The 15869-nt window shown below is 52.8% G+C and overlaps 1 protein-coding gene across 2 annotated transcripts; it reads left to right on the forward strand.

Annotated features, from left to right (window-relative positions):
- On the forward strand, positions 1 to 15613 carry LOC103460405 (dynamin-1-like). Of its 2 annotated transcripts, XM_081611096.1 has the most exons (23): positions 1 to 304; positions 2973 to 3046; positions 3157 to 3306; positions 3384 to 3587; positions 3661 to 3759; positions 3875 to 4035; positions 4230 to 4372; positions 5811 to 5946; positions 6019 to 6086; positions 6171 to 6309; positions 7022 to 7108; positions 7978 to 8048; positions 8197 to 8260; positions 8330 to 8443; positions 8707 to 8816; positions 8894 to 9005; positions 9092 to 9103; positions 9182 to 9349; positions 9429 to 9515; positions 10665 to 10819; positions 10893 to 11057; positions 13788 to 13823; positions 14511 to 15613. In XM_081611096.1, exons 1-22 carry the CDS (start codon positions 144 to 146, stop codon positions 13807 to 13809), a joined length of 2502 nt encoding a protein of 833 aa, XP_081467222.1. In that variant the 5' UTR covers positions 1 to 143; the 3' UTR covers positions 13810 to 13823; positions 14511 to 15613. The 2 variants fall into 2 exon arrangements, with proteins under 2 accessions (XP_081467222.1, XP_081467221.1); XM_081611095.1 differs by lacking the exon at positions 13788 to 13823.
- The last annotated feature ends 256 nt before the right edge of the window (positions 15614 to 15869 follow it).

The raw sequence follows: 15869 nt of genomic DNA on the forward strand, positions 1-15869 counted from the left end.
AGAGGTGTCCCGGATGTGTGCGCGGTTCCTCCCTGCAGCGGCGGAGCGTCGAGGAGGAAGAGGAGGAGGAGTTGAAGGTCACAGCAGCATCCTCAGCATCCCTCCACCGAACCTCCGGAACCGGACCGAACCGAGCCGCCGCCATGGGGAACCGGGGCATGGAGGACCTGATCCCGCTGGTGAACCGCATGCAGGACGCCTTCGCCTCCATCGGCCAGAACGCCAACCTGGACCTGCCGCAGATCGCCGTGGTGGGCGGCCAGAGCGCCGGCAAGAGCTCGGTGCTGGAGAACTTCGTGGGCAAGTAAGAACCGGGCCAGCCGAACCGAACCGCAGGCCGCCGAACAGAGCCACGGGACTCTGGCTGCCAGGGTTCTGCAGAACCGGTTCCAGTTGGAAGCGGGCCGCCTGGAGCCACATGGGGCCCCCAAAAGAACCAAAAGAACTGTTTTGGAGCCAAGCAGTCCCCCTGGTTCTTTTGGGTCCCTCTGGTTCTTTTGGGTCCCTCTGGTCCCTTAGGGTCCCTCTGGTTCTTTTGGGTCCCCCTGGTTCTTTTGGGTCCCCCTGGTTCTTTTGGGTCCCTCTGGTCCCTTAGGGTCCCCCTGGTTCCTTTGGGTCCCTCCGGTTCTTTTGGGTCCCCCTGGTTCTTTTGAGTTCCCTCTGGTCCCTTTGGGTTCCCCTGGTTCTTTTGGGTCCCTCTGGTTCTTTTGGGTTCCCCTGGTTCTTTTGGGTCCCTCTGGTTCTTTTGGGTCCCCCTGGTTCTTTTGGGTCCCCCTGGTTCTTTTGGGTCCCTCTGGTCCCTTAGGGTCCCCCTGGTTCTTTTGGGTCCCCCTGGTTCTTTTGGGTCCCCCTGGTTCTTTTGGGTCCCCCTGGTTCTTTTGGGTCCCTCTGGTCCCTTAGGGTCCCCCTGGTTCCTTTGGGTCCCTCCGGTTCTTTTGGGTCCCCCTGGTTCTTTTGGGTCCCCCTGGTTCCTTTGGGTCCCTCTGGTTCTTTTGGGGCCCCCTGGTTCTTTTGGGTCCCCCTGGTTCTTTTGGGTTCCCCTGGTTCTTTTGGGTCCCCCTGGTTCTTTTGGGTCCCCCTGGTTCTTTTGGGTCCCCCTGGTTCCTTTGGGTCCCTCTGGTTCTTTTGGGTCCCCCTGGTTCTTTTGGGTCCCCCTGGTTCTTTTGGGTCCCCCTGGTTCTTTTGGGTTCCCTCTGGTTCCTTTGGGTCCCCCTGGTTCCTTTGGGTCCCCCTGGTTCTTTTGGGTCCCTCTGGTTCCTTTGGGTCCCCCTGGTTCCTTTGGGTCCCCCTGGTTCTTTTGGGTCCCCCTGGTTCTTTTGGGTCCCTCCGGTTCTTTTGGGTCCCTCTGGTTCCTTTGGGTCCCCCTGGTTCTTTTGGGTCCCCCTGGTTCTTTTGGGTCCCTCCGGTTCTTTTGGGTCCCTCTGGTTCCTTTGGGTCCCCCTGGTTCCTTTGGGTCCCCCTGGTTCTTTTGGGTCCCCCTGGTTCTTTTGGGTCCCTCTGGTTCCTTTGGGTCCCCCTGGTTCCTTTGGGTCCCCCTGGTTCTTTTGGGTCCCCCTGGTTCTTTTGGGTCCCTCCGGTTCTTTTGGGTCCCTCTGGTTCCTTTGGGTCCCCCTGGTTCTTTTGGGTCCCCCTGGTTCTTTTGGGTCCCCCTGGTTCTTTTGGGTCCCTCTGGTTCCTTTGGGTCCCCCTGGTTCCTTTGGGTCCCCCTGGTTCTTTTGGGTCCCCCTGGTTCTTTTGGGTCCCTCCGGTTCTTTTGGGTCCCTCTGGTTCCTTTGGGTCCCCCTGGTTCTTTTGGGTCCCTCTGGGTCCTCCTGGTTCCATGAGACGTTCTGGTTCCGGACGGTTTTACTGGGTTCTTGATTTCTAGGACAGAGCAGAACCAGAACATTCTGTGGTTCTGGCAGAGGACGGCAGGATCTGGTTGGTACCGACCGGTCCATTTGTATCTCTGACACCAGAACCAGTAGCAGGTCTGGTTCTGACTCTGCAGAACTACAGACTCAAAGATGAGGCTGGACCAGAAGTGGTTCCGGTCGGGTCCAGATGTCAGGTCTGTAGTTTAATTCCTGCTGGAAGCTCGAGCCTGATTGGCTGATTATTTCAGCGCTGCCTCCATCTCTCCTCTTATTGGCTGCTGCTGGTCACATGACTCTGGAGGGGCTTCAGTCAGAGTCACCTGACAGCACGACGTGTGTGTGTGTGTGTGTGTGTGTGTGTGTGTGTGTGTGTGTGTGTGTGTGTGTGTGTGTGTGTGCGCATGTGTGTGTGTGTGTGTGTGTGTGTGTGTGTGTGTGTGTGTGTGTGTGTGTGTGTGTGTGTGTGTGTGTGTGTGTGTGTGTGTTTCTGCGTGCAGCCAATCAGAGCGCAGATGGAGTCTGTAGTTTTATCTGCAGAGGAAGTGAGAGAAGGGGGCTGCACAGTGGTGCAGTGGGTAGAGCTGCTGCCTTGCAGCCAGAAGGCTCTGGGTTCGATTCCCGGTCTTTCTGCATGGAGTCTCCATGTTCTCCCTGCATGGTGGGTTTTCTCCAGGTACTCCGGTTTCCTCCCACAGTCCAGAATCATGACTGTCAGGTTGATTGGTCTGTCTAAGTTGCCCCTAGGTGTGAGTGTGTCTCTGTGTTGCCCAGCGACAGACTGGCGACCCGTCCAGGTGACCCATCCAGGTGACCCATCCAGGTGACCCCGCCTCTCGTCCGGCACGTTAGCTGGAGAGGCAGCAGCTCCTCCTGACCCACTGAGGCTGTTAGAAGATGGATGGAAGTGAGAGAAGCCTCCAAATACTTAGCGTTAGCGGCGCCTCGTTTCGATCGGCGCCTGTTTACAGTGCAGTGACTTCCTGTTAGCTTCTTAGCGTGGAAGTGACGCATTGCAAACAGGAAGCAGACATCAGCGGAGCCAAGGACCGGCTGCTGGATTTGACCTGCAATCCTTAAAGTCACATGACCTCAATAAGCTCCTCCCCCTGTGCTCAGGGACTTCCTCCCTCGCGGATCAGGAATCGTGACGCGGCGCCCCCTGGTGCTCCAGCTCATCAACTGTCCAACAGGTGAGATGGCCTGCAGCGGAAACATTATTGATCCGATGATTATTGATCCGATGATTATTGATCCGATGATTATTGATCCGATGATTATTGATCCGATGATTATTGATCAGAATATGCAGAGTTCCTCCACTGTAAGGGGAAGAAGTTCATCGACTTCGATGAAGTTCGTCAGGAGATCGAGGCGGAGACGGACCGAGCGACGGGACACAACAAGGGAATCAGTCCGGTGCCCATCAACCTGAGGGTATACTCCCCCAACGGTAACTCACCTGTCCACCTGTCCTGTGTCCGCTTGTCCTGTGTCCGCCTGTCCTGTGTCCACCTGTCCTGTGTGCAGTGCTGAACCTGACGCTGGTGGACCTCCCCGGCATGACCAAGGTCCCGGTCGGCGACCAGCCGGCCGACATCGAGCATCAGATCAGAGACATGCTCATGCAGTTCGTCACCAAGGACAACTGTCTCCTGCTGGCCGTGTCCCCCGCCAACTCTGACCTCGCCAACTCCGACGCCCTGAAGATCGCCAAGGAGGTTGACCCTCAAGGTCCAGCCGCAGCTCCGCTCCCTTCCTGCCTGGGGGCAGAGACAGGAAGTGAAGGTGTGTCCGTGTGTTGCAGGTCTGAGGACCATTGGCGTCATCACCAAGCTGGACCTGATGGACGAAGGGACGGACGCCAGGGACATCCTGGAGAACAAGCTGCTGCCGCTGCGCAGAGGTATGACATGACGTGGCTGCTGATTGGCTAACAGCTTTCTGTCATCACCAACAAAGTTGTCCACTCAGAGTCCAGGTGTCCACTGTGGGACACTAAGGGACGTGTTGTGGTGCAGGTTACATCGGGGTGGTGAACCGCAGTCAGAAGGACATCGATGGGAAGAAGGACATCACCGCCGCTCTGCAGGCCGAGAGGAAGTTCTTCCTGTCCCATCCGTCTTACCGTCACCTGGCCGACCGGATGGGCACCGCCTACCTGCAGAAGGTCCTGAACCAGGTGAGCAGGCCACGCCACTGCGGGTCAGCTGCACTTCATCTGGGGTCCAGTCCAAGGTTCCAGCAGGTTCTATTTAATCGTTGGTCCATCATGTGGTCCACCGCCTGCCGGTCCACTGACCATCAGACCTGCATAACTCACCACACCTTAAAACCACTTCCTGCTCTGGTTACCAAGCATTTTCTGTCTCCCAGCAACTGACCAACCACATCCGGGACACGTTGCCAGGGTTACGGAGCAAGCTGCAGAGCCAGCTGCTGTCCATCGAGAAGGAGGTGGAGGAGTACAAGAACTTCAGGCCCGATGACCCGAGCCGCAAGACCAAGGCCCTGCTCCAGTCAGTACCAGAACCTGAACAGAACCACACATACATCAGCACTCAGAACCAGTCAGAACCAGTCAGAACTGGTTAGAACCAGCTAGAATCGGTTATAACCCGTCAGAACCTGTTAGAACCAGTCAGAACCGGTTAGAACCAGTTAGAATCGGTTATAACCCGTCAGAACCTGTTAGAACCAGTCAGAACCGGTTAGAACCAAGTAGAACCAGTCAGAACCGGTTAGAACCAGTCAGAACCGGTTAGAACCAAGTAGAACCAGTCAGAACCGGTTAGAACCAGTTAGAATCCGTTATAACCAGTCAGAACCGGTTAGAACCAGTCAGAACCGGTTATAACCAGTCAGAACCGGTTAGAACCAAGTAGAACCAGTCAGAACCGGTTAGAACCAGTTAGAATCGGTTATAACCCGTCAGAACCTGTTAGAACCAGTCAGAACCGGTTAGAACCAAGTAGAACCAGTCAGAACCGGTTAGAACCAGTTAGAACCGGTTATAACCAGTCAGAACCGGTTAGAACCAAGTAGAACCAGTCAGAACCGGTTAGAACCAGTTAGAATCCGTTATAACCAGTCAGAACCAGTTATAACCCGTCAGAACCGGTTAGAACCAGTTAGAATCCGCTAGAACCAGTCAGAACCGGTTAGAACCAGTCAGAACCGGTTAGAACCAGTCAGAACCAGTTATAACCCGTCAGAACCGGTTAGAACCAGTTAGAATCCGTTAGAACCAGTTAGAATCCGTTATAACCAGTTAGAATCCGTTATAACCAGTCAGAACCGGTTAGAACCAGTCAGAACCGGTTAGAACCAGTTAGAATCCGTTAGAACCTGTCAGAACCGGTTAGAACCAGTCAGAACCGGTTAGAACCAGTTAGAATCCGTTAGAACCAGTCAGAACCGGTTAGAACCAGTCAGAACCGGTTATAACCCGTCAGAACCGGTTAGAACCAGTTAGAATCCGTTATAACCAGTTAGAATCCGTTATAACCAGTCAGAACCGGTTAGAACCAGTCAGAACCGGTTAGAACCAGTTAGAATCCGTTAGAACCTGTCAGAACCGGTTATAACCCGTCAGAACCGGTTAGAACCAGTTAGAATCCGTTAGAACCAGTCAGAACCGGTTAGAACCAGTCAGAACCGGTTAGAACCAGTTAGAATCCGTTATAACCTGTCAGAACCGGTTAGAACCAGTCAGAACCGGTTAGAACCAGTTAGAATCCGTTAGAACCAGTCAGAACCGGTTAGAACCAGTCAGAACCGGTTATAACCCGTCAGAATCGGTTAGAACCAGTCAGAACCGGTTAGAACCAGTCAGAACCGGTTAGAACCAGCTAGAATCCGTTAGAACCAGTCAGAACCGGTTAGAACCAGTCAGAACCGGTTAGAACCAGTCAGAACCGGTTAGAACCAGTTGTCCTAGTGTTCTGTGTGTCTCAGAATGGTGCAGCAGTTTGCGGTGGACTTTGAGAAACGGATCGAAGGTTCTGGAGATCAGGTGGAAACTTATGAGCTTTCAGGAGGAGCCAAGATCAACCGCGTCTTCCACGAGCGCTTCCCCTTCGAACTGGTCAAGGTAACTTCTCACATAGGTAACCAGGTGAACCAGGTAACTAGTTGTACCAGGTAACAGGTGTCTCCACTGCAGCTGGAGGGCGATGAGAAAACTCTACGTAAGGAGATCAGCTACGCCATCAAGAACATCCATGGGATCAGGTGAGGTCACGCCTGGCACCGGGCCAACAGGTGTGCTTAAGGACAGGTGAGAGCTTGGTGCTGATGAGATACGCTGGTCCTCAGGACGGGTCTGTTCACGCCGGACATGGCCTTCGAGACCATCGTCAAGCGGCAGATCGCCCAGATCAAAGAACCCTGCCAGAAGTGTGTCGACCTGGTGATCAGCGAGCTGGTCAACACCGTGAGGCAGTGCACCAGCAAGGTACTACGGGGTACTACAGGGTACTATAGAGTTACTGTGGTGTACTACAGGGCACCAGCAAGGTACTACGGGGTACTACAGGGTACTATAGAGTTACTGTGGTGTACTACAGGGCACCAGCAAGGTACTACGGGGTACTACTGGGTACTATAGAGTTACTGTGGTGTACTACAGGGCACCAGCAAGGTACTACAGGGTACTATAGGGTTACTGTGGTGTACTACAGGGCACCAGCAAGGTACTACGGGGTACTACAGGGTACTATAGAGTTACTGTGGTGTACTACAGGGCACCAGCAAGGTACTACGGGGTACTACAGGGTACTATAGAGTTACTGTGGTGTACTACAGGGCACCAGCAAGGTACTACAGGGTACTATAGGGTTACTGTGGTGTACTACAGGGCACCAGCAAGGTACTACGGGGTACTACAGGGTACTATAGAGTTACTGTGGTGTACTACAGGGCACCAGCAAGGTACTACGGGGTACTACAGGGTACTATAGAGTTACTGTGGTGTACTACAAGGCACCAGCAAGGTACTACGGGGTACTACAGGGTACTATAGAGTTACTGTGGTGTACTACAGGGCACCAGCAAGGTACTACGGGGTACTATAGAGTTACTGTGGTGTACTACAGGGCACCAGCAAGGTACTACGGGGTACTACAGGGTTAGTACCCTACTTCTTACTTCCTCCTTTCTGTCTGCAGCTGGCGCAGTATCCAATGCTCAGAGAGGAAATGGAAAGAATCGTCACTCAGCACATCAGAGACAGAGAGAGTCGCACCAAAGACCAGGTGAGTTCTACTATGTCCACCTGTCTCTAGGGACCTTCAGGTGTCTCTAGGGACTCTTGGGTGTCTCTAAGGACCTTCAGGTGTCCCTATGGACTCTGAGGTGTATCTAGGGACCTTCAGGTGTCTCTAGGGACCTTCAGGTGTCTCTAAGGACTCTCGCGTGTCTCTAGGGACCTTCAGGTGTCTCTAGGGACTCTTGGGTGTCTCTAAGGACCTTCAGGTGTATCTAGGGACCTTCAGGTGTCTCTTTGGACTCTGAGGTGTGTCTAGGGACCTTCAGGTGTCTCTAGGGACTCTTGGGTGTCTCTAAGGACCTTCAGGTGTCCCTATGGACTCTGAGGTGTATCTAGGGACCTTCAGGTGTCTCTATGGACCTTCAGGTGTCTCTAGGGACCTTGAGGTGTCTCTAGGGACCTTCAGGTGTCTCTAGGGACCTTCAGGTGTCTCTAGGGACCTTCAGGTGTCTCTAGGGACTCTTGGGTGTCTCTAAGGACCTTCAGGTGTCCCTATGGACTCTGAGGTGTATCTAGGGACCTTCAGGTGTCTCTATGGACCTTCAGGTGTCTCTAGGGACCTTCAGGTGTCTCTAAGGACTCTCGCGTGTCTCTAGGGACCTTAAGGTGTCTCTAGGGACCTTCAGGTGTCTCTAGGGACCTTCAGGTGTCTCTATGGACCTTCAGGTGTCTCTAGGGACCTTCAGGTGTCTCTATGGACCTTCAGGTGTCTCTAGGGACCTTCAGGTGTCTCTAGGGACCTTCAGGTGTCTCTAGGGACCTTCAGGTGTCTCTAGGGACCTTCAGGTGTCTCTAAGGACTCTTGCGTGTCTCTAGGGACCTTCAGATAACGGCTGTCTCTGCTGCGTCCCCCAGGTGATTCTGCTGATCGACATCGAGCTGGCCTACGTTAATACCAACCACGAGGATTTTATCGGCTTCGCAAAGTAAGATCCTTGAACTGATCAGAACCAGAGGAACACATCCGGTTCTGTTGGGTCCACCTGCCAGAGTATTTGGGTCAGGTGACCCACCTGAGCTGAAGCTGTGTCTCCCCTAACACAGAGTGTGTGTTTGTGTGTGTGCGTGTGTCAGCGCGCAGCAGAAGAGCAGCCAGATAAACAAGAAGAAGGCTGCAGGGAACCAGGATGAGATCATGGTGAGTGGACCGGTTGGTTCTGGTCCGGTTCTGATTGGGTTCTGATGGTACCTGATGTCTGTGGTTCAGGTGATCCGGAAGGGCTGGCTCACCATCAACAACATCAGCATCATGAAGGGCGGAGCCAAGGAGTACTGGTTTGTCCTGACGGCGGAGGCCCTGTCCTGGTACAAGGACGACGAGGTACCAGAACCAGAACCGCAGCCTCTACAGGCAGCTGCTAGACAGACCTGGTTCTGGTCCGGTCACACTGACCCGGCTGCAGCAATCCTGGTTTTGACCTGGACCGGTCTTGGTCTGGTTTCCTCAGATGGACGTTGAACAGCCGGTACCGGTCCAGAACCAGGACCGTTGGTGGTTCTGAGGACAGAGCTTCTGATGAGCCGGTTCTGACCTGGTTTCCAAGCAGAACCAGACCTGATGTGTCGCACTGTCGCCCCCTGCAGGAGAAGGAGAAGAAGTACATGCTGCCGGTGGACAACCTGAAGCTGAAGGACATCGAGAAGAGCTTCATGTCCAGCAAGCACGTCTTCGCCCTGTTCAACACCGAGCACAGGTTGACCTCTGACCCCGTCCTCTCTGTCCTCGGCCCAGTTCTGGACTCTCAGCCCGTCCCCTCCGCTGTCCCCGCAGGAACGTCTACAAGGACTACCGGCAGCTGGAGCTGGCCAGCGAGTCCCAGGAGGAGGTGGACAGCTGGAAGGCGTCTTTCCTGCGCGCCGGGGTGTACCCTGAACGCAGCGTGGTAGGCTCCGCCTCCGCGCTCCACCTCACTGCAGGGCCAGCTTTAAGCTCTGTCCTCACTCTGTCTGTAATGTCTCTGCCCTGCAGGATAAGGACAAGGTGAGTGGAGGGTTATGGAGCCGGGCCGGCCGGTTCTGGAGGTTCTGGAGCGGAGTGTGTGTGTGTGTGTCTTGGCAGGTGGAGGCAGAGGAGACCAGTTCTGACGGACAGATCCACAGCATGGACCCTCAGCTGGAGAGACAGGTGGAGATCGTCCGCAATCTGGTGGACTCGTACCTGTCCATCATCCACCGGACCGTGAGGGACCTGATCCCCAAGACCATCATGCACCTGATGGTCAACAACGTATGACTCACACACCTGGACAGGCGCCGACAGGTGCAGTCAGGACAAAGTGTCATGTGATGTCCGCTCTGCTTCCCAGACCAAGGAGTTCATCCACTCTGACCTGCTGGCTCACCTGTACTCCTGCGGAGACCAGAACAGCCTGATGGAGGAGTCGCAGGAGCAGGTGGGGGAGGGGCGTCAGGGGTCAAACTGTTGAATACCTACATAAGTAGTGGTTGGCCTTAAAGCTGCAGTAACGTATTAGAAGTTTTTTCCACATCGGAGGATGTGTCTCCATGGTGACAATCAGAGAACAGTTCGATCTGAAGAACTGCCCCAAGAACATCCAATTAGAGCCCAGAGGAGGGGCTTAGAGCTGTCAATCATTCTCAGGTACAGGCTACTAAATGTACTAATGGTGGACAAACAAACTACAGCTACAGGAATCCACTGTTATCAGTCGCTAAGTTAACTAGCATTAGCATTTGTGTCAGGCTCTGTTGTGGTGAACCAGCTGCAGTGCAGCAGACCAGGCCAAAGTTGGGCAGCGTGAACACGAGGGTGACTGACAGCGCGAACACCATCCCCCTCTCTCTGATTGGTTGTTTCTGACTGAGTGGTGTATTTCTGCAGTTGGCACCGGAGCACCGACCTCCATCGTTGCACAGATCGTCTGTTGTGACATGGAGACGTTATTTTCAGTCAGGCTAAAGCTACACCTGATATTAGCAGCTAGTTATCAGTGGATGCTAATGCTAACTATCTGCTAACAACGTCGATAGCTAGCTAGCTGCATTACGTTTAGCATCTATCATGGGTCAGTGTGAATTTAGCACCAGTCTGTCCCCGTCTCTGACTGTCCCTGTCCCTCTCTCTGTCTCTGACTCTGTCCCTGTCTCTGTCCCTGTCTCTGACTCTGTCTCTGTCCCTGACTCTGTCTCTGTCCCTGTCCCTCTCTCTGTCTCTGTCCCTGTCCCTCTCTCTGTCTCTGACTGTCCCTGTCCCTGACTCTGTCCCTGTCCCTGTCCCTGACTCTGACTCTGTCTCTGTCCCTGACTCTGTCTCTGTCCCTGTCCCTCTCTCTGTCTCTGTCCCTGTCCCTCTCTCTGTCTCTGACTGTCCCTGTCCCTGACTCTGTCCCTGTCCCTGACTCTGTCCCTGTCCCTGTCCCTGACTCTGTCTCTGTCCCTGACTCTGTCCCTGACTCTGTCCCTGTCCCTGACTCTGTCCCTGTCTCTGTCCCTGTCTCTGACTGTCCCTGTCTCTGTCCCTGTCTCTGTCTCTGTCCCTGTCTCTGACTCTGTCCCTGTCTCTGTCCCTGTCCCTGTCTCAGGCCCAGCACCGGGACGAGATGCTCCGAATGTACTTTGCTCTGAAAGAAGCTCTGAACATCATCGGGGACATCAGCACGTCCACCGTTACCACGGCAGCGCCTCCCCCTGTGGACGACTCGTGGCTGCAGGTGACAGGGATGCCGTCTGGACGCAGGTAAGCCGGCAGCGTCTCTTCCTGTCTCTGTGGGACGGCGAGCCGGTCTCTCAGCCTCTGAGTGTCCTCGCAGGTCTCCCATGTCCAGCCCGACCCCCCAGCGCCGGGCCCCTCCCGGGCCGCCCCGCCCCGGGGGCCGCGCCGCTCCGTCCCGCCCCGCGGTTTCCCCCGATCCTGGAGGACCGCCGCCGTCTGTCCCCTCACGGCCCAACAGAGCGCCTCCGCCTGGAGTCCCCAGGTGAGTGCGGTCGGACCTGGGCCGGCCCGGTTCTGCAGGTGGAGAAGTTGTTGGGATCTCAGCAGCCGTGCAGGGCCCCCTCCAAGCTACCGCTACAGGTTAGCGTTAGTTGATGAAGCCTCGCTACGTAACGAAGCGTCTCTGTGCTGTTCAAACGGGTCACATGACCACAGGGAGGGACTGACCACCGTCTGGACGGGGAGCCCCACTGGTCCAATCAAACCCACTGGTTTCTCTGGTGACATTAGCAGGCGGGTGGCGCTGCCAGGGAAACCAGCGAGATATTTTAGCTCAACTCGGCATGTATGCAAGTGAACATGGCGTCAAAGTTTGTGTAAAATACACAAACAAACTACAAAGAGTCAAAACTCACCTGAAACCTGATTCAGGTATTTAGACCAAGAAGCTTCAAACGTGATGTTTTTATGATTTTAATGTTTAAACGATGAATCTGAACCACATTTATCCTCAATAACCTGAAAAATGACGGTGAAACCATAAGATGTAGCTCACCGTGTGAATGCATCTGTGGCTCATTTCATTTTATTACAACTTTATTTGTGTTGATACCTTTAGGGTCCAATCAAGAAAAAAGGCTGAACACAGAAAGTCTTGGTTAAATAACACAAGGTGACCCTTTACATCCAGTTAGTCCTGGATCTGAGCAGAACTTGGAGCCCAGCGGTACCGGTACCGGTCCAGCAGCGGTACCAGTCCAGCTGCGGTACCGGTCCAGCAGCGGTACCGGTCCAGCAGCGGTACCGGTCCAGCAGGTCTGACCTGGAGGCTCTGCTGCTATATAATTATTATTGTTATATACTCAGTAGGAAGTATTTATGTATTTACTGTTAATCTATTTGTATGATTTGTTCTTTAAATGACCATTAGTATAATTTTGGCCGATATTATTATACATTAAATAAGCGAATAAACCAATATAGTCGACTAAAAGTGCAATAAGAAACTTAATCATAAATGTTACCATATCAGCCTCAGGAGATGAAGAGACTGATGTCTGGTTCTTTAGGTCCGAATGGTTTCAAGTCTTAACGTCTGATTTGCGCCCTCACCTGTTCAGAAAGGTGTATTCCTCAATATATAGTAGGACTATATATTGAGGAATACATAGCAGTCAGTCCCAGTGACTGTTTCACTGACGGTTTAGCCAAACGCACTGATATAAAATAGCCTCTATATAAAGTACTCTGGGACCACTTCTTTACAAATCTGAATATATGAAAAACGTTTTAAAGTGCGCCTCATAGTGCGGAAAATACGGTAGTTTGGACCAAATGTATGCTTTACACGCAGATCCGTTGCCATGACAACCGAGTAACAGCACATCCAATAGCGGACAGAGCATTTTGGATGTTCATTTTGTCTTGAAATGAACTCAGCGGGTTCATAAGTTAAAAACCTGCTGGCCTGATGCCGTCAGAGTCGGTCGCCTTACAAACGGAACCGAACCACCGAACCGCGCAGCACAACAAGCTCAGGGTGTTGAAGTCCAGGAACATAACTGACCTGCTTCCTCCTCCATAGTTTTTGATTTAAACCTTTTACTGACCTGTGAAACTTTGGGGCTTGTTCTGTATCTGCAGTGTCAGCAAAACATTTCGCTCCTTTCTTTAAGATTCAGACAACTAGACAGATAAAGTCGCCATTGTTAGCTAGCAGGTTGGCTAGCAGGTTGGCTAGCAGGTTGGCTAGCAGGTTGGCTAGCAGGGGCCGGGACCTCGAGGCGCGTTTGAATACTGAATGCTGATCTGGTCAGCGACAGTAGGCGAGAGCGGCCATGAGGCGTCTATCCTTATGTCTATGGAAATATAACCCGATGTGGGCGGGGCGAAGGGCGGATGTGGAGAATGTGGGACACCCTGCGACCTTTAACCTTCAACATGAAGGACACAAGAAGGAATGGGGGAGGGAGACATTGGGGGGACAGGTGTCTGAAACCAACATTAGACAACATGGGGGGTATTGCTGGTGTGTGTGTGTGTGTGTGTGTGTGTGTGTGTGTGTGTGTGTGTGTGTGTGTGTGTGTGTGTGTGTGTGTGTGTGTGTGTGTGTGTGTGTGTGTGTGTTTGTAATACCTTGTGGGGACCATTTTCCTGACACATACTGCATTGTGGGGACCCACTGCTCCTTGTGGGACCAAAGCCTGGTCCCACAAGGGGAAATGCTGTTTTTGGGTCAGGGGTCAGATTTAGGACTAAGGTGTGAGTAGAGTTTTTGTTGGGGTTAGGTATGTAAGGGGTTAACTGTAGAAATGAATGGAAGTCAATGGAAAGTCCCCACAAACGTGCGTGTGCATGAAATAAGTCTGAACTGTGTCCCAGACCTTAATGAGTGATGGCGCGTTCATCAGCAGCCTGTCCTGTTTTCAAAATGTCTGCTGAACCAATGAGGACGCAGATCCGCTCAGAAACTGATCTGATTGGTCGCATAGAGAGGAAGTTGTTCCTCTTTTTGGTGCTGTAGAACGACACACCACGATCCACAAACAACCACCACAGAAGAAGAAAGAGACGTCTTTCTTTTGCCCCGCCCCTTTAATCACATCCATCCATCCGTCCGTCCATCCGTCCATGTCCAGGTGTGCGTCTCCTCCTGTCCTCTGTTTGTGTGATCGTGTTCTACCAGTACCATATAAGGCAAACAGGAAGCTGTCAGTATGCCACCAGTGCCCCCCCCCCCCCCCATATTGACCATATATGGTTATTCTTTCAGAATCTCAATCAGTGACCAGTGAGGATTCCACCAATGGTACGTCAGCTGTCTGTTTGATGTCTCTGCATCTCCAGTCATCCAATCAGATTCTTCTCTGTGACCCCGCCCACTTCCTCTGCATCATCGTTAGTCATGTGACTTTGCTGTAGCTGTCTGTCCGTCTGTTCATTTGTTTTCGTCAGTCACAGAGCTACTGCGTCTCCATCCCAACCCTCCAGACCAGCCCGACTCCGCCCAAATACCCAAATACCCAAATACCCAAATACCCAAATACCCCGCCTCATGACTCAGCCTCATGACTCCGCCCTAATACCCAAATACCCAAATACCCCGCCTCATGACTCCGCCCCCTGATTCCACCCAATCACCACCACTGAAGCACAAGCGAGCACCGAGCCGTCCCGGCCGGTTCTGCTCCTGGTTCTGTTGGTTCTGTTGGTCCAGTGCAACCAGCAGAACGTTGATTTCTCTCCCCCGGTGAGAAAGTTCTGCTGAAGGTTCTGGAAGGGTCCAATGTCGGTCCTCTGTAGTTCCTGGGGTCTCCAGCCATCGCCGTTGGGTTCGGTCCAATCAGCTTTCAGGTTCTGCAGATCCATCTGGACTGGGCTTGTCGGCACCGCCGTCCTTTTGATGGGATTCTGGTTCTGATCCACTCCAGGTGGTTTCCTGCTGGGCTGGTCCCGACCCACTGCTGACCTGTCCTCTCTCTGTCCTCTGTCCCAGTCGTCCCAGTAAAGGTAGCCCCGCCCACGGAGAGAGCCCCCAGTCGTCCATGGAGGGCTGACCCGATGACCTCTGACCCCTGAACCGTGTGTGATCCGCTCCCCTCATGTTGGTGACCATTAGTAGCTCGTTGTGATGAATATAAACCACCTGCTGTCCACCTGTCTGTCTCACTGTGGACATGGACAACTGCAGAGACGTCCTACAGAACAAGATGCCTCACTCCGCTCCGGATCTCCAGGCTGGGATCAGTTCTGGATTTTAGTTTCCTGGTTCCTCCGGAACAAAGCTGAGACGTTTCGTTTCTTTACAGTGTAAAGTTTACTTTGCCGTCTATTTATCGGTTATTTATCGGTTATTTATCGGTTATTTATCGGTTATTTATCGGATATTTATCGGATATTTGTTGAGTTTTTTTATTGTTGTTTTATCGGTTATTTATTGTCTATCGATTATTGATGATCTGCCACTCATTGATCACGTTCTGCTGATCCGGTGACGTTTGACCCAATCGGTTCTGTGGTGATCGGTCCCTCATCCAGACTGGTTCCAGCTGGTTCCGGTTGGTGTAAACCGGTTCAAACTGGTTCTAATACTGAATGAACCCAGTCATCAGAACGGAGCCGGGCTTCATCAGGTTCTAGATCACAGTTCTGTTTGCTTGGGTCGTTGCAAAGATCGGGTTCTGGGTCGACCCAGTTTGGTTCTGGACCCAGCTGCTGCTCCCTAATCGGTTCTGAACATGAAAACAGCATCAGCCAATCAGAGCAGATGCAGAGGAACCAATCTTAAACCATTAGAGGCTAAGCTCCGCCTCTTCGCTCCCCACCACCATCTATTGCTCCAAAGTTCTGACTGAGTTCTGATGACCCGGTTCTGAGCGGCCCGAGCGCAGCAGCGTGGTTCTGATGGATCATGGTCTGTTTTCTGTGTCGTGGTTCTGGTGCTCCATGTAGCGTGTGGTTAGCCGTGACGTGTTGTTGCTGTTAGTCTGAGCATGCTCAGTGACTCACTCTGATCATTCTAATAATAAACGTATCGATACTCTGACTCCGCCCACCAACCGCGTGTCATGTGACCTCAATAAAGTGATGTGGATCGAACCTCGGCTCCTTCTTCACACCGGGTCAGAACCGCTGCACCATTTAATTTCTATGAAAATGCTTTTACATATTTGCTGAAACTCATCATGTCCTGACCGACTAATCAGAGACAGGAGGAGGGTGTTAGCGCTGTCACTCATCCTTGTGTACATGCTGCTCAAACCCTCCCTACACACCGCAGCCATTTTGAATGAATGCTAAGATAGTTAGCATAGCGACTGATGAAGGCAGATAAAATTTCCTGTCAGGGTAAGTT

This window comes from Poecilia reticulata, chromosome 9 (genome assembly GCF_904066995.2).
Source record: "Poecilia reticulata chromosome 9, P_reticulata-male-v2, whole genome shotgun sequence".
NCBI lineage: Eukaryota > Metazoa > Chordata > Actinopteri > Cyprinodontiformes > Poeciliidae > Poecilia > Poecilia reticulata.

What these genes read in the sequence shown, in the direction of transcription:
- LOC103460405 (XM_081611095.1), top strand. Translation starts at nt 144, where the DNA reads ATGGGGAACCGGGGCATGGAGGACCTGATCCCGCTGGTGAACCGCATG. An exon ending in TGCAGAAGGTCCTGAACCAG is followed by an intron (nt 4,036 to 4,229) that starts GTGAGCAGGCCA and finishes TCTGTCTCCCAG; the next exon opens with CAACTGACCAACCACATCCG. An exon ending in AGAGTCGCACCAAAGACCAG is followed by an intron (nt 7,109 to 7,977) that starts GTGAGTTCTACT and finishes TGCGTCCCCCAG; the next exon opens with GTGATTCTGCTGATCGACAT.